The sequence below is a fragment of the Narcine bancroftii genome, chromosome 2 (assembly GCF_036971445.1).
Source record: "Narcine bancroftii isolate sNarBan1 chromosome 2, sNarBan1.hap1, whole genome shotgun sequence".
Lineage (NCBI taxonomy): Eukaryota > Metazoa > Chordata > Chondrichthyes > Torpediniformes > Narcinidae > Narcine > Narcine bancroftii.
In genome coordinates this window covers 137,914,716-137,941,791 of record NC_091470.1, presented here as the reverse complement: position 1 = coordinate 137,941,791, position 27,076 = coordinate 137,914,716, and the positions used below count along the sequence as shown (strand labels likewise).

General features: G+C 43.8%; 4 protein-coding genes across 9 annotated transcripts in view; 1 reads left to right on the top strand and 3 right to left on the bottom strand.

Annotated features, from left to right (window-relative positions):
* The window catches only part of haus2 (HAUS augmin like complex subunit 2), a 21,090-nt gene extending 15,705 nt beyond the window's left edge, over positions 1–5,385 (bottom strand). The window contains exons 1-3 of one of the 2 annotated variants that reach the window (XM_069918139.1): positions 5,089–5,385; positions 4,697–4,800; positions 1,561–1,665 (exon numbers count right to left, since the gene is read on the bottom strand). In XM_069918139.1, coding sequence (XP_069774240.1) covers positions 1,561–1,665; positions 4,697–4,800; positions 5,089–5,248 — 369 coding nt within the window. In that variant the 5' untranslated portion in view covers positions 5,249–5,385. The remainder of the gene's footprint in view (positions 1–1,560; positions 1,666–4,696; positions 4,801–5,088) is intronic. The other variant, XM_069918138.1, reaches the window with a different exon arrangement.
* Positions 5,088–25,994, top strand: lrrc57 (leucine rich repeat containing 57). 4 transcript variants are annotated; one of them, XM_069918134.1, is made up of 7 exons: positions 5,088–5,280; positions 7,556–7,691; positions 7,803–7,993; positions 12,274–12,409; positions 19,413–19,681; positions 24,410–24,652; positions 25,063–25,994. In XM_069918134.1, exons 2-7 carry the CDS (start codon positions 7,580–7,582, stop codon positions 25,105–25,107), a joined length of 996 nt encoding a protein of 331 aa, XP_069774235.1. In that variant the 5' UTR covers positions 5,088–5,280; positions 7,556–7,579; the 3' UTR covers positions 25,108–25,994. The 4 variants fall into 4 exon arrangements, with proteins under 4 accessions (XP_069774235.1, XP_069774238.1, XP_069774236.1 ...); XM_069918135.1 differs by lacking the exon at positions 5,088–5,280 and adding an exon at positions 6,488–6,722; XM_069918137.1 differs by lacking the exon at positions 7,556–7,691.
* Positions 5,249–7,320, bottom strand: LOC138752931 (uncharacterized). Its single transcript, XM_069915540.1, has 2 exons — positions 7,180–7,320; positions 5,249–6,295 (listed from the first exon to the last, which is right to left on the bottom strand). Exons 1-2 carry the CDS (start codon positions 7,318–7,320, stop codon positions 5,249–5,251), a joined length of 1,188 nt encoding a protein of 395 aa, XP_069771641.1.
* Positions 25,886–27,076, bottom strand: part of LOC138754218 (synaptosomal-associated protein 23-like) — a 47,729-nt gene continuing 46,538 nt past the window's right edge. For both annotated transcript variants that reach the window (XM_069918140.1, XM_069918142.1), the window contains one exon: positions 25,886–27,076. In XM_069918140.1, coding sequence (XP_069774241.1) covers positions 27,011–27,076 — 66 coding nt within the window. In that variant the 3' untranslated portion in view covers positions 25,886–27,010.

The window sequence follows — 27,076 nt, the reverse complement described above, 5'->3', positions numbered from 1 at the left end:
AATTTTCAGAAACTGAATCAGCTGTCACTTGGACAAGTGTGGATTGACTGAGGAAAGATTGTACGGACTAATTTGCTTTTATGAAGAAAAAAAGTGCTGGTGAAGTTCTATGTTAAATGGATAGAACACAGATTAGTGACAGGAAGCTGCAACAGAGGCGAAGGATCATTTTCTGACAGAATGAATGAACACAGAACATTACAGCATGATACAGGACCTTCAGCCCATAATGTTGTGCTGACCTATAGATACCTAAAAAAAAACTAAACTCTCCCTCCTCATATCCATCTACATGTGTGCATTGGAGATTCCCATGGATCAGAGAAAGAACCTTTGCTTTTTCCAGTATACATTAATGATCTTGACAATACACACAATGACCAAATCTGAAGATAACTCAAAACCCACAAGGGTTATGGAGATGGATTACTAGTTATTTATATCAAGAAGATTATAGTCAGGTTGAAGGGATACACAAAGAGGTGGCAGGTTACATTTAATGTAAGATTTGTCTAGGAAGAATGAGGAGGAAATTTTCAAGGGGTACCGGAACATAGAAGCATGAATGTACGGGTGCATAGAAAGTGGAAAGCAGGTTTTTAAAAATCATGAATTGTCTCTGCCTCAGCCACATAACAGAGGACATACGATTTGTTCATTAGTGCAAGTCTATGAGATCACGTTTGCTACCGCATTTCTTTACATTATTCTAGTGACAGTGAGGAGCTCTATCTGACTGAAGGTCAGCATTTTTCTTAACCCTCCTCAATAGCCACCAGGTTTTCAGTCACCCTTCCCAGTTCAGTGTTTATTTCTCTTGCATTGACCTCTGAAAAGACTACAGGGCACTGCTCCTTCAGGATTAAGGTTCCTTTTATCGTCACCTAATAAAACTCATAAATGTGATTTATGTGATAGACCAACTTTTGTCTGCTGTAAAGAAACAAAGATTTGCCATGATAACTGCCTGGTGCCCCTAAACAATGAGATGGAAAGGTAAAAGAGAGTCCTTTCAGATGCACAGTCTCTGGATTTCCCTCCAGCTATCCCACCGCCTCCTGTACAATCCACTGGCAACCTCGGTCCCAATCCAAACCTCCGACGCGATTAGGCCTTCAGCCCCCGAGGACCTTTGGGATCCCTTCTTGCCCTCCCAGTTTTAATACCCGATTCCCCATGAGCCAGCCTCCTGCAGCCTGCAATTTACAGGAGTCCTTCAACTGCAAATCGTCAGCAGCCCGGAGCCTGCGTGGGTTCTTCAGCCGCTGAGCCCATCGCTGCCATGGTCACCATCCATTAATGTAATCTCCCAGGCTTCTCCTTCTCAACCTGGTAGGGGGTGGGGGGAGGGGGTGCCCTGGACCAGTGCTCTGTTTCCCCAGAGTCTGCAACCCTCGCTTCAGCAGCGCAGCCATCTTTAAAAATGTGAGTTATGCACTTCCAAATCTTTGTTCCTTCTGCTCCTATCAAGTGCCAAGGGACACGTTTTGGTATTACCATGTAAATGGTGCCCTGCCACTTCAGAATTCAGTGGTTTGTACTCAAGTACAAGGCCTCTACCTGCTGAAGTTCCGCCCTGCTGTTTGAAATTGCAGCCAGCTGTCTGAAGCGCTGGACGAATGGCACCGAGTTTCCAAAATATTCTTTATTCCATTCCAAAACATCCTGTTGAGAAAAAAAAATTAGTTGGAGGCAGAGCAAACAATAAATTTAACCATCCATTTAATGAGGCCTGTAAAGCTGCAGGCCACAATGCTCCATTCTGGAAGGAAATAATGCAGAACACAAACTTGTGCACCAGTTGGACAAAACCACCAGACTCAAGGCTTGATGGGAGGAACCTTGACAAGTGATTTATTTGTGCTTGTTAAATCCAGTGCAGAAGGAGCAAGCTTTTTGTCACAGTGTCCATCCTGACAAAGGAAGAATGTGGGAGTTTTGTAGAGGATGTAGAGATTTACCAGGTTGCTGCCTGGATTAGAGGAAATGTCTCCGAAGGAGACTATGAGAGGTGATTAATGGGACAAATATAGGCTGGAGAGCAATCACTTTTCCCCTGGGCAGCAATGACCAACAGAGAAACCTGTTTAAATTGAATGAAGGACGTTTTAGAGAGGACCACAAAGGAAGGGAGAGGTGTGGGTGGGCTGATGGATGGAAGGAAGGAAGAGTGGTAGGTGCCTAGGGGGTGCCAGTGGAGGCTGATACAATAGGGATATTTAAAGTCCCATTATATGGACACAAAGATGCAAGAAAAATGGAGAGTTTTGGGCCGTGATGAAGATTGTAGAAAGGCCCATTTGAGTTCTATTTGAGTTGTCCATCTGAACTCATACCACTTTTCTGCATTTCGCCTATATCCCTCTATAAGTGACAATTATCCCTGCTTCTATTACTTCCTCTGGCATTGGAAGAATGTAGAAGCTTCGGAGAGGTGCAGAGGATAGGTGTCTAGAAGTCATAACGCTCACTGACATGTCCACGGAGTCCTGCACCAGAGCCCTCAATGCAAGCTAGGTGGTACGTTTCAGCCTGCCTGTCAACATCACCTCAGACTGTGGGGGGGAGGGAGGGTCGCAATTCATGTTCAGCCTATGGTTGGTGCTGGCACAGCTACTTGGGACCCAGCTGCACCACACCATGGCCTAGCATTCGCAGTCCAATGGCCCAGTAGAGCATTTCCACTGGCACCTGAAGTCGCTACTGATGGTGTACCTCCAAGGTCCGGATTGGATGGACAAGCTCCTTTGGGTGCTTCTTGGTATCTGCATGACTCCACATTGTCAGCAGAGTTGGTATATGGCACCCCATTGACAATTCCAGGAAAATGTGTGCCAGCAGCTTGTGGCATAAAAGAGACACCCACGGCAGTGCTCAAGGACAGAGAAGGTAAGAACATTCGCTCCTGTCCAAACCTCGTGCCATGGACTCCACTGCAGCTGCCGTACGAGAGCCCGTCCAAGGTGGTCTGTTGGAACAGAACCACATGCGTCCTTGATATAAACGGCAATGAGGAGATCTTCACCATTGACTGCTTCAAGCTGCCACACCTCGACCTGGAACACCCTGTGACTGTGCTACCCCCAAACTGACGAAGCCAGGCACCCAAACGGACTAAAGAGATGTTTGCTGTGGACTCCATCCTTCCTAATGCCAGTTCTGGGGGTGAGGGGGAGGTGGTCTGATGTAGTGGCCCGCCCACGCAACAGATGAACCAGATCACGAAGTCACGGGCAAGTCCATGGGAGATCCGACTGTAAGAGCTCTGAGTATGGGGGCAAGCCCACAGCCTGGAAGCTGACATCAGTTCTGCCCCGCAGGTCACAGGAGATGCTGGGAGAGGATACTTAAGCATACAGCTTTTGAATCATTAAAGCAGTGTGGTCTCTTGCTCGTTGCGTGGCTAGCACGACTACACCAGTACCTTTTCCATGAGGTGACAATGGCAAATACCAGAGGAAAACCAGCTAAGGTGAGTGGAGGAAGGTTTAGGGGAGATGTCAGTGGTAAGTGTTTTTACACAGAGTAATGGGGGTTTTACTGTAATTCTCATGTCCTTTCTGCCTTTCACTTCCTAAAATATATGGCTCCTTCTTCTTGACTAGCTGTCCCACCTCTCTTGTCAACCATAGCTCCTTTATCCTACCAGCAGGACAAACCTATCCAGAACCCTGTGCAAGTGGTCCTTACACATCCTCCCAGCTTTTACTGAGAACATCTGTCCCCAATTTACACTCCCCCACCAGTTCTTGCTTAATTCCTTTGCAATTAGCCCTTTCCCAATTAAATATTTTCCCTACTATTGTCCTTGACCAGAGCTATGCTGAAGGTCAGGGAGTTGTGGTGATCATCTCTGAACTCCTCCCTCAGTGAGAGGTCTGTCACCTGACCAGGTTCATTACCAAACACTAGATCCACTAATTAGCCTCTCCACGTACTTAATGTATCACACTTGAACATACCTGATAAATTCTGCCCCTTTTGCACTAGGTGGTGCCAGTCAATTAGGGAATTTGAAGTCACCCATGACAACTATTTTGTTTCATACCTTTCCAAAATCTACCTACTAGTCTGCTCCTTGGTGCCCGGGTGCATATTTGGAGGCCTAAAGATTATTCTCAGTGAGTAATATCCTCTCCTCCCTTTCTGCAGCTGTGATGGTATCCCCACTCAGGCAGCATAATGCTGTTACAGTTCAAATCAGCGCTGTCTATAATGAGTTTGAACATTCTCCCCATGTCTGCATGGATTTTCCACTGGGGTGGGGGGGGGGGGCTCCAGATTCCTTTCACTGTTCGAAACGATCCAGGCATGTAGGTTAATTGGGCGGCATGGGCTGAAAGGGCCTGCTACCGAGCTGTATGTCCAAAATAAATTATTGATCTCCCCCCACTCTTTTGTTATCCCTTTTGAAAAACCCTGGAACGTTAAGCAGCCAATCATTCCTTTATGATAGCCAAGTCTCCATAATGGCCACAACAACAGAATTTCTAATGTTTGTGCTCAGGATCATCCTTTTTCAAAATATCCTATTCTGGAACATAAAGTTCTCACTGATGTACCCAAATGTTCTGGACATTGTGATGGTGAGCATATGCACAACAAAATGACCAATTCATGATCAGCTCAAAAGGTAAATGCACCAATCTTCCACTTTATAAGGGTCATTAACTTCAGTGAGATGAGCCAGCCTTACCTGGGTCAATATCCCAGATCCAAGACATTTCTGCAGAAATGAGGCAGCTGGATTTGGTACTGTTGGGTCCCAGGGGTTATTGGGCAGCATTCTCATCCGGCAGGCTGAAAAGCAGATTTCAGGAACACAAGACGATAAGTTGTTTGCGGAGTTCAACATCATAAGAAACAATCCAAATTTTTAGTTGCAGAGATTAAAACAATATAGGCAAAAGAGGGAGAGGGCTTGGGAGGAGTGAAGGGAGGGTGAGATAGAGGATTGGGGGTGAGTGGAAAAGGGGGGGTTGAGGGGGTAATGGGGGTTGAGGGGGGAAGGGGGGGGTTGAGGGAGGAAGGGGGGGTTGAGGGAGGGTCGAAGGATGGAAAAGGGTTGAGGAGATTTCATTTTCTGACCTGCAATCACCGCCCGCCCTGTTGACCCGCCGTCTGTCCAATTCTGATGACGTTTTGTTCTATTGATGACGCGTGTTTGACGCAGTCCCGTCCGATTGGTCAACTCCTGCGCTTCGTGCCTCTGCTTGCTGACCGTTCGGAGCCAGGCTCCTGTCTGCATTCACTGTCGGTGCTCGAGCCGGAGTGATGGAGGTAATACCGGGGGGGACTTTGGGAAGGACTGTGGCTCCCTGAAGCCTAAGGGGATGGGGCTTGGGGCGGTGAGAGGGGTGGGGCTTGGGACGTTGAGAGGGGTGGTGCTTTGGGGTAATGGGTGTGGGATTTGGGGGTGTGAGAGGCGGTCGGGCTTGGGGGAGGGGGTCAAATTGGGTAGGGCTTGGGGGGTTGGGGGTGGGGCTTGGGGGTTGGGGGTGGGGCTTGGGGGTTGGGGGTGGGGCTTGGGGCTTGGGGTGGGGCTTGGGGGAAGGGGTGGGGCTTGGGTCAGGCTTGTGGGATGTGGTTGGGGCATGGGGGGATGGGGGTGGGGCATGGGGGGATGGGGGTGGGGTTTGGGGGGTGCGGCTTGGGGGGTGTGGCTTGGGGGGATTGGGTGGGGTTTGGGGGGTGAGAGGGGGTCGGGCTTGGGGGAGGGGGTGAGATTGGGTAGGGCTTGGGGGAGGGGGTGAGATTGGGTAGGGCTTGGGGGATGAGTGGTTGGGGGATTAGTGGTTGGGGGATGGGGGTGGGGCTTGGGGGAAAGGGAGGGGCTTGGGTCGGGCTTGGGGATGAGTGGTTGGGGCTTCTGGGGGATGGGGGTGGGGTTTGGGGAGGGTGAGTGGTTGGGGGGATGGGGGTGGGGCTTGGGGGAAAGGGGTTGTGGTTTGGGGGTGAGAGGGGTGGGGCTTGATGGGAATGGGGTTGGGAGGTGGAGCTTGGATGGGAGGGATGGCTTGGGGAGTGAGGGGCTTAGGGGTGAGAAGGGGTAGGGTGGGGAGTGATGGAGATGGGGTGAGGGGCTTGGGTGAGAGGGTGGGGCTTGGGTGAGAGGGTGGGGCTTGGGGGAAGGGGTGGGGCTTGGGGGAAGGGGTGGGGCTTGGGGGAAGGGGTGGGGCTTGGGGGAAGGGGTGGGGCTTGGGGTAAGATGAGGTGGGGCTTGGAGGTAAGAGGGGATCGGCTTATATGCTTGGGGTAGTGAGTGGGTAGGGCTTGGTGGGTGAGGGGTGTAGGGCTTGGGGGTGAGAGGGGGTAGTGCTTAGGAGTGAGGCTTGGGGGTTGAAGGGGGTAGTGCTTGGGATGGTGAGATGGAGGTAGGGCTTGGGGGAAATGTGGGGCTTGGGGGAAATGTGGGGCATTGAGGGGTGAGCTGTGACTGGGAGGTGGGTGGAGAGGGGGGCTGATGGGCATAGAGGTGGCATTGGTTATGTCATGTCTTACCTTAATTTAGAAAAGATCAGGTGTTCTGCATTGTACACTAACTAACTTTCATAAAATTTGGAGTTTTAGAGGATCCAATAGCTCAGTGGTTAGAGCACGGGTCTCGTTAACCAGGTGTTGAGAGTTTGTTCCAAGCTCGAGCCTCATTTCTATGAGGGGTGCTGGACAAAGTGGCGACTCTGCCTTACTTATGGTAGACCAAGTTGAAGAGTTTCTTGGCTGTTAGTATTACGTGACAATAATGCAACCTTTACCTTTGACTATTTTTGTGTGCATTAAATCTATTTGTCTTGATCATTGATTGTATTTATTTATGTATATGGTTTTTCCTTCAGTTGAGGAATGTTTTATAGGTTCAGCAGAATTATCTTGCCTTCAATTTTAATCTCAAAACATCCAAGTGTTTTTCTGTGGTGGGGGGAGTTAGAGTTCTTTGTTTTTTTTATCATTCTGACAGCATTGTATGGAGGAGGGGTATATCTCTATTGTTTTATTTCTTGAGATGTACTTACATTCTTCATATTTGATAACCTTGTTATCACACCTATCTACACACTAGGCCCCTTTCAAACTACCATGTAAAATGGGGATAACAGGGCAATTTGCTCGGCTAGCGCCCCAGTTACACGGCAGTTAGAAAGGGTCCAACCCGTCAACCCTGTTGGAACCTAGTTAAACTTGCCTAGTTGCGTCCACAGGCGATTTGAACAGGAAAATGGCCGAGCCGCTTATTCTGGTGATGTAAGCGCTTGCGGGCGTCAATGGGCAACCAGTATCTGAACATCCAGCGGTAATTCCAGTGAGTGTGTAACGCGTCATTGTGGGGGCAGGATCCCCCTTAAATTGCTGGGTTGGTAATTTAATGGGTCCATTCCCCAGTGATTTGAAAGGTGCTTCCAGCACTTTTGCCCCAGTAATCGCACCTGGGTCCCAGGAGGGCTACCCAGGCACTGCAGTTTAAAATGGGCTAATGTGTGCTTGTTCTATAAAATTAAAAGATTGATAGAGAAGATGTGTGTGACTAACTGATCATCAAATCTATTTCTCAACGTAGACGAGACCACATTGTCAACACTGAATGCAGGACACTCAATTTGGAAAAGATGTGCGGAATTGCGCCTCAAAATACTGTTTGGGTCCCTGGATGGAGCTCCATCACACCTGGCAATCCAGTAGTTTGACCACACCAGGTGCAGATGGAAGCTGGTATTGACCTGTGAATGAAAAGGAGAGATATGGACCCTGCAAGAGGGTGGGCATTGTATATTTCCTTATTCATGTTTAGTCTTTTCTTTTGATAGGATCTAGTTTGATTGCAGTGTTGGAAAAAGTTTGCATCTTAAACAGATCTGGATGTGGATGGCAATTGTGGACATTATTCCTTTCCTTGAATTTCTGCTTGTTTATCATGGGGAACAGTGCCCTGAAAGCTCACCTGGAAACTGCACAGAAGACTGGTGTGTTCCAGCTTACGGGAAAAGAACTGACTGAGGTGAGAAGCTTTACTGTGACCAGAGGAATTTGTAATCACAATAACCAGATTTGACACAGCCAACAGGCTCTGTTTTGTCCAGATAATGTTTACCCACCCATCAATGATCTCTGGGATTATTCAGGGAGTCGATCTTGACTCCTTTTTTTTTGATCACAGGAGAGAGATTATGTTACAATTTGACTGGTGCTGAAACCTATCCAGGTGAGGCACAATTTTTTCCTCTTTTGTACCTGATGGTGCTAGTTATCTGGAATACATGAGCTCTCAGCCACTTAGTCCCTCAAGTTTGCCTTAGCATTTAATGGTTGATCAATGTTGACCTCTACTCCAGTGCCAGATTCCCCAACCCTCACTTCCCTCATCTTTCAAATATTTATCTCTCTCCACCTTGTATTTATCCAATGATCTGGCCAATACTGCCCTTGAGTTTAGAATGTATTAGAGAAATGACACCAATTCTAGGTACCAGAACCTGTGCGTTGTGTCTGAGCTGATCTGTATCTCAACATTATCTTAACCTTCCAAGGACAGATGGCAGCTTTCAGACACCTCTTATCCCTTGAACAGAACCCCACCATGAAACATCAAGTCACCATCTTGCACATCGTCACTGACCTTATTACTTCCAGTTATCTCCCTCCCACAGTCTCCAATTTCCTTGTTTCCCAACCCCGCACTGCCCAGTCTATGTCCTACCCAAGATCCACTAATCTCATTGTTCCGTTAAACCCATTGATTCTGTGTACTCCTGCGCCACCGAGCTCCTTATATGTGCAGTAATCCATGCTACAGGCCTACACAGACAAGGCTCTACAACTTTTCCTCTGGTACAATGATGAATACATGAGTGCTGCCTCCTGCACCCAGGATGAGCTTGTCAAGTTCATCTACTTTGCTGCTAACTGTCCTGACCTCGAATTTACTTGGTCCATTTCTGGCAACTCTCTCGCCTTCCTCAATCTCTCTGTTATCATTTCAGGAGATAAACTCTCTACCCCCCACTCCCCAACCAGTCTGAAGCCCTCTCCTCTTGCACCATATATTTAGCCATTTGTTAAGCTCTTATTTCTAACCTCGCTAGCATGTGGCATGGATAGGAATTCTGAGGTCACAACCCTGGAGGTCCTGTCCTTCAACCTAGCGCCTGACTCCCTGAACTCTCTTTGCAGTACCTCATCACCCTTCCTACCTACGTGATTGGTCCCTATATGGACCACGACATCTGGCTGCTCACCCTCCCTCCTGAGAATGCCGTGAACTCAATAGGAGATATCTCGGACCATGGCACCAGGGAGACAACATACCATCTGGGATACAATCTCTTCCACAAAACCTCTCATCCATCTACCTAACTGTAGGATCCCTCTTCTCGCCTGTTCCCTTCTGAGCCTCAAGGCCAGACCTCGAGCCAGAGACCTAACTGTAATGTCCTGTCAGTGGTAGATAGTCCCCCTCAACAGAATTCTCTCCCCTGACCATCACCCAGCTACCTTCCTCCAGCTTCCTAGGCATGACTACCTCCTGTCAGTCACCCCTCAGCTGGAGGTCATCCAGCTCCAGTTAGAACCTTAGAACATTACAGCACAGGTGTTCTGCATTGTACACTAACATTTCAGCCATTTGGCCCTTCTAAACTGTACTGATCCATTTTTCTGCCTAGTCCCACTGACCTGTACCCAGTTCATAGCCCTTCAAACTTCTCCCATCCATATATCTGTGCAAATTCTTCTTAAATGTTAAAATTGAGCCTGCATTCAACACCTCAGCTGGAAGCTCATTCCACACTCCCACCACTCTCTGTGAAGAAGTTCCCCTTCATGTTCCCCTAAACTTTTCCTCTTTTACCCTAAACCTTTGTCCTCTAGTTTGTATCTCACTTACACTCAGTGGGAAAAAAGCCTATCTACATTTATTCTGTTTTTCCCACCATAATTTTAAATACCAGTACCTCTATCAAATTTCTCCACTTTCTTCTATGCTCCAGGAAATAGTTTCCCTGTTTAACCTTTCCCTGTAACTCATTTCTTGGAGTCCGGGCAACATCCTAGTAAATCTTCTCTGCACTCTTTCTATCTTATTGATATCTTTCCTATTGTTGAACTTGTTGGTCCAATTTACCACATTATCATCGAGCGATGACAAACAACAATGGTCCCAATACCGATCCATGAGGCACACCACTAGTCACAGACCTCCAGTCTGAGAAGTCATGATCAACCACCACTCTCTGGCTTCTTCGTCCAGCCATTGTCGAATCCACTTTACTTTTCATGAAAATCTAGCGCCTGGACCTTCCTGACTAACCACCCAAGTGGGACCTTGTCAAAGGCCTTACTAAATTCCATGTAAACATTCCTTAACATGGTCTGTAAGGAACTTCAGTTGGAAGTAATTAGGGACACTGTTGGCTTCCCTAATTATTTAGTTTCTGCAAGAAGAGCATACCCTTGGCCTGGCTGCCATTCCCACTGCTCTCTCTCTCTCTCTCTCTCTCTCTGTGATAATACGAAAAAACCTTCCCTGTTCTCACTTGCCTGGTGTCAGACATTGTAGAGGAAGTGGAAGAGACAATGCAGGTACAGCTAAGGGGGAAGTGGCTGTTGCCCCACACGTCACCTTTAAACCTTTCTTCTTTCACAAATTGCTCACCATAATGTGACATTTTTCCTTTGGGTGAGAGAGGAAAGATACTGACTCTCAGATCCATGTCTTAAAGTGAGGGAAAAATCCAGTCCCAACTGATCATCAGGATGAGGTATCTACTTCATGCCAAAGCTGCAGACAGATTGTCACTCACCTGGATTTGGATATGTGCCTTCATTTAGAACTCCATCTGTTCTCTGTTGGGTAGGCTGTGGGGAATCCACACATGGAATCTGGGAATTTGACACTATTCAGAGAGGTAATGTATTCAAACATGTCAAAGAATATATAAGGATGGGAAGAGTGGGCGTGAGAACTCTCATTTTCTGCAAGTGGCTTTTATTCATTTGAGAAATGTTGGTGATAAGAATGAGAATTCTCACCTGTACCCAGTCTGATGTCCGGTGACATTATACCCATTTACTGTACTTGTCACTTAGCCCCAATTTGATGTCGGGTGACTGAACTCCCATTGGAGTGACACAAAAAAATTAGCAGATGCAGTGACTGTAGTAAATACACAGAGTGCTGGAGAAACTTAGCAGGCCCCGCAGCGTACCTAGGAGGTAAAAATATACTGTATAACCAAAGTTTTGGGTCTGAGCCTTTTGTCAAGGTACAAGCAAAAAGCAGGCAAAATGGCAGAGGAGGGAAGAGGGGGCGGGGTGAGGAAGGGAGGGGGTGGGGTGAAGGGGAAGAGGGGTGGGGCAAGGGGAAGAGGGGTGGGGCAAGGGGAAGAGGGGGTGGGGCAAGGGGAAGGGGGTGGGGCAAGGGGAAGAGGGGATGGGGCAAGGGGAAGAGGGGGAGGGGCAAGGGGAAGAGGGGGAGGGGCAAGGGGAAGAGGGGGAGGGGCAAGGGGAAGAGGGGGAGGGGCAAGGGGAAGAGGGGGAGGGGCAAGGGGAAGAGGGGGTGGGGCAAGGGGAAGAGGGGGTGGGGCAAGGGGAAGAGGGGGTGGGGCAAGGGGAAGAGGGGGAAGGGGTGGGGTGAGGAGGAGAGGGGTGGGGCGAGGGAGGGGGCGGGGTGAAGGGGAAGTGGGGATGGGGCGAGGAGGAATGGGGCTGTATGAGGAGGAAAGGGATGGGGCGAGGAAGGAAGGGGCAGGGGAAGGAGGGAAGAGGGGCGGGGCAAGGAGAGGGGAAGTGGGAAGGGTCAGTGGAAGGAGGAAAGAAGAGGAGGGGAGAAGAGCACAGGCCAAAAGCCAAGAGGCATGAATGGAAGGGCTGGAGAGAAAAGTTGAGAATTGACTGGGGGAGGATAGGTCTGTGAATGCAGAGCTGGAGGAAAGGAGACAGAGGGATAGGGAAAGAGTGAGAGAAACAAGTAGACAATGTCCTGTGACTGTTCAACCATTGGGTGTACTTGTCATCTGTAACCTCACACCCTTTGGCTGTGGTCCCATCTGCCTTCTGTTTTAGTTACACTCTTCATTCTACTGTGATTAAGCAACCTGTTTCAGTTCACACCATTACTCCATTGCCCACTTGAAAGCTGATGGGGAGGAATATGGAGAGGTGGTGCATTGACATTTATTCCAGAGAGTGTTTGGTGATGATGTAGGGGGAGGGGTTGTACGATGTTCTTTCAATAGTTTGGGTATCTTGATTGATTTTGGGATTTCTTTTTCAAATGTTCAGTTTCCTGTGGACCTGCAGAGACTCTCATCAAGCTTGAGAACGGTGGATCTCTCAGGGAATAAGATTGAGACCTTGCCTTCTATCATTGGTCAGTTCCGTTCATTGAAGAGCCTGACCATCAACGGCAATAAGTTGGGTAAGCCTGTAACCCATCTGTGTGCAGCTTCTCTTCAGCATGTGCCAATGCTGTTACTTCACACCCAAACCTAATGTAATCAATTGCTTTCATCTCCTCTGTTTTCACACATAAACTGACCTCCCCTGTGTCTGTTGGACTCTCTCAATACCTCTATTTTTAATGTCCTGCGACTGAACTCCTATTTACTGTGTTCCTATTTTGGTTCTGCTCTCCATTCTAGTTGGATCAAGAGCCTGCTTTAGTCTGTGCCAGTACTCTATTGCCCATCCCTGCATTCTTCATTCCATCTTTTATTTGCTTTGATTTTTAAAAGCCTTAATTTCCTGGCTGCCTTAGATTCAATTAGCATTGATGACAATGTGATATTTCTAGTGCTGGTCTTGATCAGGTGAAGTGCATGCCACCTGTTCAGACAAATGTCCGATCCTCACCCCAGGAGTCCATATCCTTGTCTCTCTGTATTATGCAACTCTTGTGCAACCTATTAGTAGTTGAGAGGGTGCAGAGAAGATTTACTAAAATGCTGCCTGGATTGCAGGATCTAGAATACCGAGAAAGATTGAGTAGACTGGGTCTTTATTCATTGGACCGTAGAAGGTTGAGGGGGGTGGGTTATGATAGACATATTTAAAATTATCTATCCCCCCACATCTGAGTAGATGTGAATAGACTCTTCCCCTTGAGGATAGGTGAGATTGGAATGAGGGGGTCATAAGTTTTTTTTTAAATTTTTTATTTTTCACACCATAAACCACATTGACCAAGATACATACATTTTCCTTTTCAAATATATACAGTGTAATTTTCTCCCGCCCCCTCCTCCCATCCCACCCTCCCTACCTCCCCCCCCATTCATTTAAAGTACAAAATCTAATATACATTAAACCAGTCAAACAATGTTGTCATTCAATAAAAATAAACAAGAAATTCCACTGAGTCAATTCTTTTCATTTCCTTCTCCTTTCGTTATTTTAGGTGGTAGATGTCCCCGTTAGGTTTTCTCTATTGTGTTTCATGTATGGCTCCCATATTTGTTCAAATATTTCAATATTATTTCTTAAATTATATGTTATTTTTTCTAATGGAATACATTTATTCATTTCTATATACCATTGTTGTATTCTCAAATTATCTTCTAATTTCCAGGTTGACATAATACATTTTTTTGCTACGACTAGAGCTATCTTAACAAATCTTTTTTGTGCACCATCCAAATCAAGTCCAAATTCTTTGTTTTTTATGTTACTTAGGAGGAAGATCTCTGGGTTTTTTGGTATATTGTTTTCTGTAATTTTATTTAATATCTGGTTTAGATCTTCCCAAAATTTTTCTACTTTCTCACTTGTCAAGATTGCATGAATTGTTGTTCTCATTTCTTTTTTTACAACGAAAACATCTGTCAGATACTGTTGGGTCCCATTTATTTAACTTTTGAGGTGTAATGTATAGCCTGTGTATCCAGTTATATTGTATCATACGTAACCTCGTGTTTATTGTATTTCTCATAGTTCCAGAGCATAACTTCTCCCATGTTTCCTTCTTTATCTTTATATTTAAATCTTGTTCCCATTTTTGTTTAGTTTTACCATTTGTTTCCTCATTCTCCTTTTCTTGCAGTTTAATATACATATTTGTTATAAATTTTTTGATTATCATTGTATCTGTAATCACATATTCAAAATTACTTCCCTCTGGTAACCTCAGACTGCTTCCTAATTTGTCCTTCAAGTAGGATCTCAGTTGGTAATATGCCAACACTGTATCTTGAGTTATATTATATTTATCCTTCATTTGTTCAAAGGATAATAATCTATTTCCTGAAAAACAATTTTCTATTCTTTTGATCCCTTTTTTCTCCCGTTCTCTAAAGGAAAGGTTATCTATTGTAAAAGGGAGTAACTGATTTTGTGTCAGTATTAGTTTTGGTAATTGGTAATTTGTTTTATTCCTTTCTACATGAATCTTCTTCCAAATATTGAGCAGATGATGTAATACTGGAGAACTCCTACATTGTACCAATTTTTCATCCCCTAGTTTGTCTAATTCTAATCTGGTCCAATCTGGCTTTTCCCTTGTTTGATAAAAATCTGATAGGTATCTTAATTGTGCGGCTCTATAATAATTTTTAAAGTTTGGTAGTTGTAAGCCTCCTTGTTTATACCATTCTGTTAATTTATCTAGTGCTATCCTCGGTTTCCCCCCTTTCCATAAAAATTTCCTTATTATTTTCTTTAACTCCTTGAAGAATTTGTCTGTCAAGTGTATTGGCAATGCCTGAAATAGGTATTTTATCCTTGGGAAAATGTTCATTTTAATACAGTTTATCCTTCCTATTAGTGTTAGTGGTAAATCTTTCCAATGCTCTAAATCGTCCTGTAATTTTTTCATTAGTGGATAATAATTGAGTTTATATAGATGGCTGAGATTTTTATTTATTTGTATACCTAGGTATCTTATTGCTTGCATTTGCCATCTGAATGGTGATTCCTTCTTAAATTTTGAGAAATCCGCATTATTCATTGGCATTGCTTCACTTTTATTAACGTTAATCTTGTAACCCGACACTTCTCCATATTCCTTCAATTTCTTATATAATTCTTTTATTGATAATTCTGGTTCTGTTAAGTATACTATAACATCATCTGCAAATAAACTGATTTTATATTCCTTGTCTTTTATTTTTATCCCTTTTATATTATTTTCTGTTCTTATCAATTCTGCTAGTGGTTCTATAGCTAACACGAACAATAAGGGTGATAGTGGGCATCCCTGCCTTGTTGATCTGCTTAAATTAAATTGCTTTGATATATATCCATTTACTGTCACTTTCGCCAATGGCCCCTTATATAATGCTTTAATCCAATTAATATACTTCTCTGGTAAACTGAATTTTTGCAATACTTTGAATAAATAATTCCATTCTACTCTGTCAAAGGCCTTCTCTGCATCTAAAGCAACTGCTACTGTTGGCGCTTTACTCCCTTCTACTGCATGAATTAAGTTAATAAATTTACAAATATTGTCTGTTGTCCGTCTTTTTTTAATAAATCCAGTTTGGTCTAGATTTACCATTTTAGGTACATAGTCTGCTAATATGTTTGCTAATAGTTTAGCTATTATCTTATAATCTGTGTTAAGTAATGATATTGGTCTATATGACGCTGGTGCGAGTGGAACTTTCCCTTGCTTTGGTATTACTGTAATTATTGGTGTTTTACATGAATCTGGTAAGCTTTGTGTTTTATCAATCTGGTTGATTACTTCCAGGAGGGGAAGAATTAATAAATCTTTAAATGTTTTATAGAATTCTATTGGGAATCCATCCTCTCCTGGTGTTTTATTATTTGGTAGTTTTTTTATTATCTCTTGTATTTCTACTATTTCAAATTGTTCTGTTAATTTATTTTGTTCCTCTATTTGTAATTTTGGTAGTTCAATTTTAGTTAAAAATTCATCTATTTTGTCTTCTTTCCCTTCATTTTCAGTTTTGTATAATTGTTCATAGAATTCTCTAAAGTTTTCATTAATCGCCGTTGGATTATATGTGATTTGTTTGTCTTTTTTTCTTGATGCCAATACCATTTTCTTAGCTTGTTCTGTCTTAAGCTGCCATGCTAGAATTTTGTGCGTTTTTTTTCCCCTAGTTCATAATATTTCTGTTTTGTCTTCATTATGTTCTTCTCCACCTTATATGTTTGTAGTGTTTCATATTTTATTTTTTTATCTGCCAATTCTCTTTTAGTTGTGTCTTCCTTCATTGCTAATTCTTTTTCTATGTTTACTATTTCCCTTTCCAACTGCTCTGTTTCCTGATTGTAATCCTTCTTCATCTTGGTTACATAACTTATTATTTGCCCTCTGATGAACGCTTTCATTGCGTCCCATAGCATAAACTTATCTTTCACTGATTCCGTATTTATTTCAAAGTATATTTTAATTTGTCTTTTCAATTAATTCTCTAAAATCCTGCCTTTTAAGTAGCATGGAGTTTAATCTCCATCTATACATTCTTGGAGGGATGTCCTCTAACTCTATTGTCAATATCAAGGGTGAATGGTCTGATAATATTCTAGCTTTATATTCTGTTTTTCTTACTCTATCTTGCATACGAGCTGATAACAGAAATAGGTCTATTCTTGAGTATGTTTTATGTCTACCCGAATAATATGAATATTCCTTTTCCTTTGGGTGTTGTTTCCTCCATATATCCAAAAGTTGCATTTCTTGCATCGATTTAATTATAAATTTGGTTACTTTGTTCTTTCTGTTAATTTTTTTCCCAGTTTTATCCATATTTGAATCCAAATTAAGGTTGAATTCCCCTCCTATTAATATGTTCCCTTGCGTGTCTGCTATCTTCAAAAAAATATCTTGCATAAACTTTTGATCTTCTTCGTTAGGTGAATATACATTGAGTAGATTCCAAAACTCCAAATATATCTGACATTTTATCATTACATATCTCCCTGCTGGATCTATTATTTCCTCTTCTATTTTAATTGGTACATTTTTACTGATTAATATAGCTACTCCTCTTGCTTTTGAATTGTACGACGCTGCTGTTACATGTCCTGCCCAATCTCTCTTTAATTTCTTATGCTCCATTTCAGTTAAATGTGTTTCTTGCACGAATGCTATATTAATTTTTTCTTTTTTCAGTAAATTTAGCAGTTTCTTCCTTTTGATTTGGTTATGTATTCCGTTAATATTTAAAGTCATATAGTTCAACGTAGCCATTTCATACTTTGTTTATCTTCCCTTTCCATTTCCTCATCATCACCTTTCCTTCTTATCCATTTCTGCTTTCTTGTTTTGAACACTTTATAAGACAACATTTCTAAAACATCAAACATTTTCCTTATTCTCCTATTTAAAACTTCTTTAACCCCATTCTCCCCTCCCCCTCCTGAGTTGCCCTTTATCCCTTGTCGGGCAACCTCATCTCCCCTCTCCATTTGGATTTGCAAATTCACTCGCAAGCGTCAACTGATTTTGCAGTGACCTCACCCATCCCCCCCCAGAAAAGATTTCAATTTTCATATATAACAAAGGTCACTCTTTTAATTCCCTCCTTATTTTCTCTTATTTCCTCTATTCCCTTTCATTCCCTTATTAATTCTTATCTATACTCTATATATTTTCCTCTAAATACGGATACACTCATGTATACACATATATACATACACATCTAATATATATATTACATTTTTACTCTCATTACATGTCTTCATCTCTCTGCTTGTTTTGTAGTTGTTCTGCAAATTTCCGTGCTTCCTCTGGATCCGAGAATAGTCTGTTTTGTTGCCCTGGAATAACTATTTTAAGTACCGCTGGGTACTTTAACATAAATTTATATCCTTTTTTCCATAGGATCGTTTTTGCTGTATTGAACTCCCTCCTCTTCTTCAGGAGTTCAAAACTTATGTCTGGATAGAAAAAAAATTTTTGACCTTTGTGTTCCAGTGGCTTTTTGTCTTTTATTTTCTTCATTGCTTTCTCCAATATATTTTCTCTTGTTGTATATCTTAAGAATTTTACTAAAATGGATCTTGGTTTTTGCTGCGGTTATGGTTTCGGGGCTAGTGTTCTATGTGCCCTCTCTATTTCCATTTCTTCCTGTAATTCTGGTCTTCCTAGGACCCTGGGGATCCAATCTTTTATAAATTCTCTCATATTCTTGCCTTCTTCATCTTCTTTAAGGCCCACTATCTTTATATTATTTCTTCTATTATAGTTTTCCATTATATCTATCTTCTGAGCTAACAGCTCATGTGCCTCTTTAACTTTTTTATTAGATTCTTCTAATTTCTCTTTTAAGTCCTCTACTTCCATTTCTACGATTATTTGTCGTTCTTCCACATTATCCACTCTTTTTCCTATCTCTGATATGACCATTTCTATTTTATTCATTTTTTCTTCTGCACTCTTAATTCTTCTTTTTATCTCATTAAATTCTTGTAATTGCCATTCTTTCACTGATTCTATATATTCTTTAAAAAAAAATATATCCATTGTCCTGCCTTTCCCTTCTTCCATTTCTCTATGTTCTTCTTCTTCTTCTTCCTCTGGGTTGGCCATCTGTTGTTTCCTTGTTTTCTTTTTGCTCTCTTTCTTGTTCTCGTTGTTTTCTATGTTCTCTTCCTGTTGCTGTGTTGCAGCTGCCACTCTCAGCTGTGGAGATCGACTCCGCATCTGTTCCCCCCTCTCGTCAGTGTGGTTTTTTTTCATGCGCATCGCGCACTTTTACTCGGCTCCGCGAGCCATTTTTGTAGTTCCGAGTTCGGGACTTCCACTGACCTTAGGGAGCGGGCTTCTCTCTCTGCGGCGGGCCTTCTCGGACAGGTAAGGCCTTCACCTTCTTCTTCCGACGTTCTTTCATCTTCTCTTCTTCCCGTTGCTTTCGACTTTTCTCTCTTCGCTGCCATTTTCTTCTCACCTTTAATTTTACTTTGTTTTAATTTTTATTCTTGTACCTTTGTGTTTTGTGCGGATTTTTTTTCAACTTTTCCGGAGAGGGCTGGAATTCCCTGACCGGCCACTACTCCATCACGTGACTCCTCAGGGGATCATAAGTTAAGGGTTAGGGGGCAAAGGTTTAGAAGTAACATGAGAGGGAGCTGCTTCACTCAGAGAGTGGTGGCTGAGTGGAATGACCTTTTGGAAGAGGTGGTTGCAGCAGGGTAAATTTTGTCATTTAAGAGAAAATTGGATGTGCATGGATGTGAGGAGATTGGAGGGTTATGGACAGGGAGCAGTTCGGTGGGACTAGAATACCTGCACTTAAATCAGTGCAGATGAGAGGAACCGAGATGGCCTGTTTCTGTACTGTAAATGTTATATGGTTATGTCGTCCCAGAGCTCCTGAAACATGAAACTCTAGCCTCTGAGGGACTACCAATTAGAAGATGGTTCAGTACCTCACTAGTCATCAGTCTCACCCACTGAAGAAATTTGTCTTTGTCAACCTAAGATTTTTTTTTTCTCTTTTCGATCCTGTCAGCTGTTCTACCTGAGGATTTTGGCAAACTGAAGAAACTGGAGAATCTTCACCTCAATGGTAATTCTTTGAAAGCTCTCCCTTCCAGCTTTGGGCAGCTGGCAGCACTGAAGACCTTGAGCCTCTCTGGGAACCGGCTACAGGAGTTTCCAGTCCAGCTGTGTCAACTCCGACAACTTGACGTGGTGGATCTGTCCAAGAACCAAATTCAGCGTCTTCCAGATGATCTGGAAAAGCTTCAGGCCATTGAACTCAATGTCAACCAGAACCAGGTTCGTCACTGAACTTAAACAAGTGCTAGTACTGGTGAACAGACAGTCAGAACCTTTCTCCCAGGGTAAAAACGTCACATACTGGAGGACATGCATTAAGGGGGGAAGCAGGGAGGTTTAAAGGAGATGCGCATAGCAAGTCTTTTTTTACACAGAGAGTGATGGGTTCTTGAAATGTTTAAGAGGTTTCTAGATTGATGCATGAATGTGGAGGGATATGGATCATGTCCAAGCAGCAACATTTTAATTTAAATTGGGCACTTTTTTTGGTGCATATGTAGGGTGGTAAGTCCTGCTCCTGTTGTGCTGCTCCATGTGCAATGCAATTTGGGCACTAGTTGTCCATGGAGAGTTCTTTGTATTAATGTGTATGGTGAACAATGGAGTGAAGTCCAGATACGGAATTGGCTGTGAGAGCAGTGGTGGAAGGGTGTTGTTCTGGCTGGAAGTCCCTGGTACATGGTGATCCAAAGGGTTTGGGATTCCTGGTGGGTAAGTAAGTTCACAGATGACCTGAAAATTGGTGGAGTTGTGGACAGTGTAGAGAGCTATCAAAGTATACAACAGGATATAGATCTGTTACAGATATGGGGAGAGATTGTTTCAGCGCTAGTGACGGCGTTCGAATCTGGACTGAAAGGCCTGCTACAGTGCTGTATGTCTAATTTTTTTTTGAAAATTATAAAGAAATGGCAGATGGTGTTTAATCCAGACAAGTGTGAGGTGTTGTACTTCAGGAGGTCAAATGCAAGGGCAAGTATTCAATTAATGGCAAGCCCTGAACAGCATTGATGCTCAAAAGGATCTGGGGTCCAGGCCCACTGCTTCTTGAAAGTGGCCATAAAAGTAGATAATCTTGCAGCACAGAAACAGGCCAGCTTGTCCATGCTGAATAACGTGCCATCCTGCCCACATTAGGCACATGCCCCTACCATCCAACTCGTTTTCAGGTTTTTTTTTTAAATTATTTATATTTTCAAATCAGTATGAAATCATGAAACTCATCAGTTACATGAAAGAAACATAATCTTATCATTCGATGTTGATTTTGAGTAAGATGAAAAAGGAAGGACAAGCCCATACCCCTCCCATCCAGCCAGGGGTAAAAAGGAGAGAAATAGTCAAAAATCTACACCTACGTGTTGAAGATGGGGACTCCAAATTTTTAGAAAAACATTGTATTTTTTCCTAAGGTTTTAAGTAATTTTCTCCAGAGGAATATAAGCTTTCCAATTGGTCACATCTAGATAGGAATCAGATTTCCAGGTAACCGCTGAACACTTCCTGGCCGCCACCAGTGTGATCTTTACAAATCCTAATTGGTGTTTCGACAGCCTCATTCTATATCTTATATCTCCTATATTTCCCAATATAAACAATTCCAGTATCTGTATAAATTGAATCTTAGTGATTTGTTCTAGATTTCCCAAATCTTCCCTCAAAGGCCTACCTTGGAACATGACCAGGTTGAATGCAAAATGGTTCCTGTTTCTTCACTGCATCTAAAACATTGATCTGATATAATTTGTGTAATTTTTGCAGCTAAGATGTAGTTGGTGTAAAAAAAACCCAATATGGTGCCAATCTGTACCTGACGTCAATAGTATTGGTCATGCTGTCCCGACACAAGACAATCAGCTCTTTTCAACAATCAGTATACCCAGATCTGTCTCCCATCTTTGTCTAGATTCATGTAATCCCTGTTTTGGGGAACCCATTTGAAGTAGGAAATACACTTTTGAAATAAATTTCTTTGTAGTCCTCTTTTGAATGAGTTTTTAAGTGTTTATTAAAGGAGTTTGCCAAACCTATATCTACCACCTTGTCTGGCAGCTCGTTACTTATACACTCTCCTGAGTGAAGAAATGTCCTTTCACCTTGTTGGGAGCAGACTGGCACTATCCATCTAATTCCCTCATGACCTCTATGCTCTAAGGCAAACGTGCCTAGTTTTTCCAGTCTCTCACGATAATTTCCCACCCCACCACCCCCCCCCCCCATCCTGTTTGCAGATGATCTGATTGTAGTTTAATATACAAAAGTGCTGGAGAAACTCAGCAGGCCAAGCCATAAAGAAAGATTCTTGACCAAGGTTTTGGGCCTGGGCCCTTCATCAAGGTATGAACAAAAAGTAGGCAGGTTCCTGAATAAAACAATGGTGGAAGGGGCAGAGGGAGGTGCTCAGGCCAACAGGCATGAAATCAAAGGTGGATGTGGGTGGGCGGGCAGGAGAAAAAGCTGGGAAGTGATGGAGGGGATAGCTCTCTGAAGAGGGAAGGCGGTGGGGAGCTGGAGGAAAGGAGACAGAGGGATAGAGAAAGTGAGACATATGGTAGGGACCTAATTGAAACTGGAGGTCGAAGTTAATGCCATCTGGTTGGAGAGTGCCCAGAGAGAATATTAAGTATTGTTCCTACAATTTGTAGGTGGCCTTGGTTTGGCAGCGTATGAGGTCATGGACATGTTAGTGTGGAATTGAAATGGTTAGCCACCTAGAGCTACCCAGTATTGCAGTGGACAGAGTGAAGGTGCTCAATGTAACAATCTCCCAGTCTCTATCCATTGTGGATGACCCCTGCAGATTCATGTCAATTGTTGCTTCACTTGGAGGGTCTGTTTTGGCCCCTGAATAGTGGTGAGGGAGGAGGTGTGGACACATGGTCATAGGGGTAGGTACCAAGGGGGTGATTAATGGGAAGGGATCAATGGACAAGGCTGTCCTGAAAGGAGTGGTTTCTTCAGAAGGTGGAGGGACAGAGAGGGGGAGAGGTGTGTCTGCTGGTGGGGGGGGGGTGGTGTCCTGTTGTAGGTGGTAGAAATTGCGGAAATAATATGTTGGAAGTGGAGGTTTGTGGAGTGGTAGGTGAGGACAAGGGAAACCATGTTCTTGTTGCGACTAGGGGCAGAGGGGGACAGGACAGGGGATGTGCAGGAAATAGAGGAGATGTAAGTAAGGGCTGAGTTGATGGTGGTAAAGGAAAAGCCATGATTTCTGAAGTAGGACATTTATGTTCTGGAATGGAAGACCTCATCCTGGGAGCAAATACAACAGAAACTGAGCCATTCGTCATGGTCTGCAAAAAAGCAGACAGGCACCTGAATAAAAAGGCAGGAGGAGTAGTCAAGAGCCAAGGTGGATATTGGACAGAAGGATACGAGAGGAAAACTGAAAATTTATGTTGATCGGGGGAAGGGGCCGCTCTGTGAGTGCAGAACTGGAGGAGAGAATGGGAGAAACTGGCGGGGTGGGGGGGGGGGAGGCAAATAGAAAATGGAGAAGACATCCGTTTGGAGGGTGCCCATACGGAATATGAAATTTTGTTCTTCTAATTTACGGGTGGTCTCTGGCAGTGCATGAGACCATGAAGAGACATTTCAGCATGGGAATTGAAATGGGTGGCCACTGAGAGATCCCTGCTATTGCAGCAGATGGAGCAAGCATGCTCAACAAAATACTCTGCCTACTTCTAGTCTTCTCTGATGTAGAGGAGGCCACAACAGGAGCACTGGATGCAGTAGATGACCCCTGCAGATTCGCAAGTGACATGCTGCTTCATTTAGGACTATTTGAGGCCCTGAGGGAGGTATGGGTGGAAGTGTAGCATTTCCTACAGTCACAGGGGTAGGTACCAAGAGGGCAATGAGTGGATGAGGGAGTCTCAGAGGGAGCAGTTCCTGTGGAAAGCTGAGAGGGGTAGGAGAAAGGAAGATGTGTCTGGTGGTGGGATCATGTTGTAGGTAATGGAAATTGCAGAGGATTATTTGTTGGATGTAGAGGCTGATGGGGTGCTTAGGATAAGGAGCTTCACTTGGAAGGCCTCCTCGATGTTGGAGAGACTGGACACAGACTGGGAAATCACTTCATCGAGCCTCTTGCTTTGCTAGTACCAGATCTCCTACACTGCCAGAGTCCACCTGGAAATTGGAGGAACACCACATATTCTGACTGGGCACCCTCGAACCAAATGGCATAAACTTTGACTTCTCTGATTTCCAATCCAACACCACCCCCCCCCCCTCCCCGCTTCTTCTTTTTCATATCCCTATATATTGCCAGCTTTTTCTCTCTATCGCTCTATGCTTTGCCCCTGCCCTATCTTCCCTCCTCCCCCATCTTTCTATTCAGGTGCCTGCCTGCTCTTTGCTCATATCTTGTTGAAGAGCTCAATATGTTAGTTCTATATCTTTGCATCTTGTAGTGTACCCTTGAACACTGAGCTGACCGTGCTGGTCCTCCTCCAGCCATGTCTCTCTTATGGCTACAACACCCCACTGTTCAAAACCTATCTATGCCCTGAGCTTGTCTGCTTTCTTTCTCAGAGTTCTTGCTGCATTAAGATAAACACAACAAGGTTTTGCTGTTTTCTTCTGCTTCAATGCACTTCCTTAACCTTTCACTCTCCTTAACCTTTTCAGTACCCCCCCCCTCTCTATTTTGGATCCTCTCCTGCTACCACTAGTTAAAAAATCAGAAAATCTTTCCACCAGAATATTGGTCCCTGTCTGGTTCAGATTTAACTTATTTCTCCTGTATAGATCACCTCTACTTAGAAGAGATCCCAATTGATTATAAAATTGAAATGTGTTGTGGCTCCTGGTGGGGGTAGGAACCATAGGGCAGTTTATGTGGAAGTTTATGGGTCAAGGGTGAGCAGCAGTGTTGGAGTGTAATTTGGAAATGGTGTTGGGTGCAGACACATGATTTGTTATTACCATTTGTACTTCCAGATCTCTCAGATTTCACCTCGCATCTCCCATTGCCCACGTCTGAAGGTGTTGCGGATGGAAGAGAACTGTTTAGACATCTCCATGATCCCCATCAGTATCCTGGCTGATTCTCGTATCTCACTGCTGGCTGTCGAGGGAAATCTTTTTGAAATAAGGAAACTGCGAGACCTGGAGGGATATGACAAGGTTGGTGATGGGTACGAAACCAGCGACGGGTGGAAGCAGGAGGACTATTTGACACCAGTAGGTATTTGTATCTGCAGGAAGTAGTGGGCATAAATATTAATTCCAAACCGCATTCACAGACAAAGTGAAACATCAGTACAGGAATGTTTGTTCTGCTTTGCTCATGCATAATTGCACTGCCCTAATCTTAATGTTCTCAAAATCTATTTATATACCATCCAAATCTAAACATTGTTTCCCATTCTCTCATTTTATTCATTGTAATCCCATCCTGCTCCCTTTTAACTTCCCATCAGTTCCACAAATTGGTCTTGCTCTTGCATTCTACCTCCAGCATCCTGCACAAGTAGGGTGTTAAACAAATGTGATAGCGGTGCATGGAGTTGGGGCTATGGAGCTGGACGGTCCGGACGGGAGAGTTGTGCTGCTGCGATTGTCTGACCTACGATTGTTCTTTCTCCTTTCAGTACATGGAACGTTTTACGGCAACAAAAAAGAAATTTGCGTTATGAACACCGTAGGAGAGAGCCCTTCTTCAGCTGTGGGATGTCGGGTTGGCTCATGGATGTCTGGTTAAACAGTGGTAGTAACTTGAGTGAACATAAGAGAATGAAGATTTTGCTACCTGTTTTACAGTTGAAGCCAACAGTCTTCTGAAACACTAAACACTCTAGTTTAAGCTGCTCTTAAATAAGGGCACCTAACTGTAGTCACTTCCAAGAAGCACCTGTTAGTGCACCTTCGATCTCTTCAGCATTTTGCACGTTACTTGGTGGGGTGGGATACAAATGGCCCCTTGCTCTGTCTCGAGTTTGGCCTGGGCACAAAGCAGAAACTTTGTTGGTTGTGGGGCTGTTTACAAGGGCCTGTTCCCTTTGTGCCGCAATTCGGTTATAAGATGCAACTACAACCATCGTCCTCAGGAAGCTTTTTACAGGCGCTGTTAGTGGGCTGGTTAGCACAACACTATTACAGTGCCAGCAACCCAAATTCAAATCTACCACTGTCTGCAAGGAATTTGTCTGCTTGTGGGTTTTGTCCCGCACTCCAAAAAGTACAGGGTTAGGTTAATTGGTCATGTGTGGGCTGGAAGGGCCTGTTACTGTGTTGTATAACTGAATTGAAAATAAACAAAAGCAAACGAGATGGGGCTTTACACAATGTTTGGTTGATCCATGGTCTACCTTACTGATTTAATGTGAGAAAGCAGAGGAGATGGAGCCAGGATGAAGGATTTCTCTGGCCTGCCCCAGATGGTCTTTTGCTGCTTGGAACTTTCAAATGCAAAGCTTTCATTGGAGAATCTTTATTTTAGAAAAGGTAATGAGATATTTGAAGTTGAAAGGAGCTTGATACATTTGTGATCACATTTCACATTATTAAACATGATTTCCCAATACACCAACTGTTGAAGAGAAATGATTAACTGAGCAGTATATATTTTACTTTCTGTATACACTTCACTGATAAAAAATGAAGCCAAGAGAGGCTTCATGCAAGGTCCCTGATCTTTGTAATGAGAAACTTAACCAAGGGGAAAGCGAGCTTTGCCCACCCAACAGGTCATGCACACCTTTTGCTGCTTTGGAGGTGACTGACTGGATCAACTCTACTGTCCTGCCAGTGTTGAAAACTCACAATGGTCCCCATTGTGAAGGGAGACGTACAAAACACCCAACATTTGCCCGATTACGATGAGGCAAATTTAAGATGGGGTCTGGGCACATTTTTTAATTGAATGGGTTTGTACAGTGGAAAGCAGTCCCTCATTACATTAAAGGATTGGGTGTACAGCAAGGCCATATCAGAATGATGAACAGGTCTGTTGGATGTATCTGGATTCCTGGGATCCATCAACTTAGGTGGTCTCTGGAACACTTCAATTATGAGACAATATCCAACCATTTCATCCCGTATCCAAAGGGCTTCTCAATTCTCCTTTCTGCAGATTGAACTCCAGTTGTCTAAACACCCGATGCTGAGAACAAAATGTGGCATTTTTGGAGAGAGGCAAGTGGATACGGGCTTGGAAAAAGATACAAAGGCAAGGGATGGTTAGAAACAAAGTCTCAGTTATCAGAAGTTCTTTTTTGGTCAGTCCTCCAATTATGGTTACAGTTGTGGCGGTTCAGGAACCCTTAGCTACAAGCCACATAAGCATTGGACAATTGATTGAAAATTAGTCACTTGTCTGAATCGGTCATCAAGGATGGTTGAAGTCCAGCTGGGCAGGTGTGTGTGGGGTGAGGGGGGGGGTCAAGAATGCTGGGAGCCAGTTAGCACACCTTGCAGTCATTGAAGGAGATAGGTCGGGGGGGGGGAGGAGAATCAAGATGCAGGACAGCACTGTGTCCTGGACTCAGACTACAATGAAGCTGTAAATGCAGAGGTAAGGCAAGTCTCGTGGCCTCCATGTTACTTTTTTATCAGTTTGTTTGCTCTCACGTTGGCTTCATCAATCCGAGCTCTGTTAACGTCAGC

Coding starts and splice junctions, on each gene's coding strand:
- LOC138752931 (XM_069915540.1), bottom strand. CDS start 7,320: ATGACGCGTTACACACTCACTGGAATTACCGCTGGATGTTCAGATACT. Junction 6,296..7,179: donor CTGTGGACGCAACTAGGCAA/GTTTAACTAGGT, acceptor CTCACCCCCAAG/CCCTACACCCCTCACCCACC.
- lrrc57 (XM_069918134.1), top strand. CDS start 7,580: ATGCAGGACACTCAATTTGGAAAAGATGTGCGGAATTGCGCCTCAAAA. Junction 7,692..7,802: donor CAGTAGTTTGACCACACCAG/GTGCAGATGGAA, acceptor TTCTTTTGATAG/GATCTAGTTTGATTGCAGTG. Junction 19,682..24,409: donor TCAATGTCAACCAGAACCAG/GTTCGTCACTGA, acceptor TTGTACTTCCAG/ATCTCTCAGATTTCACCTCG.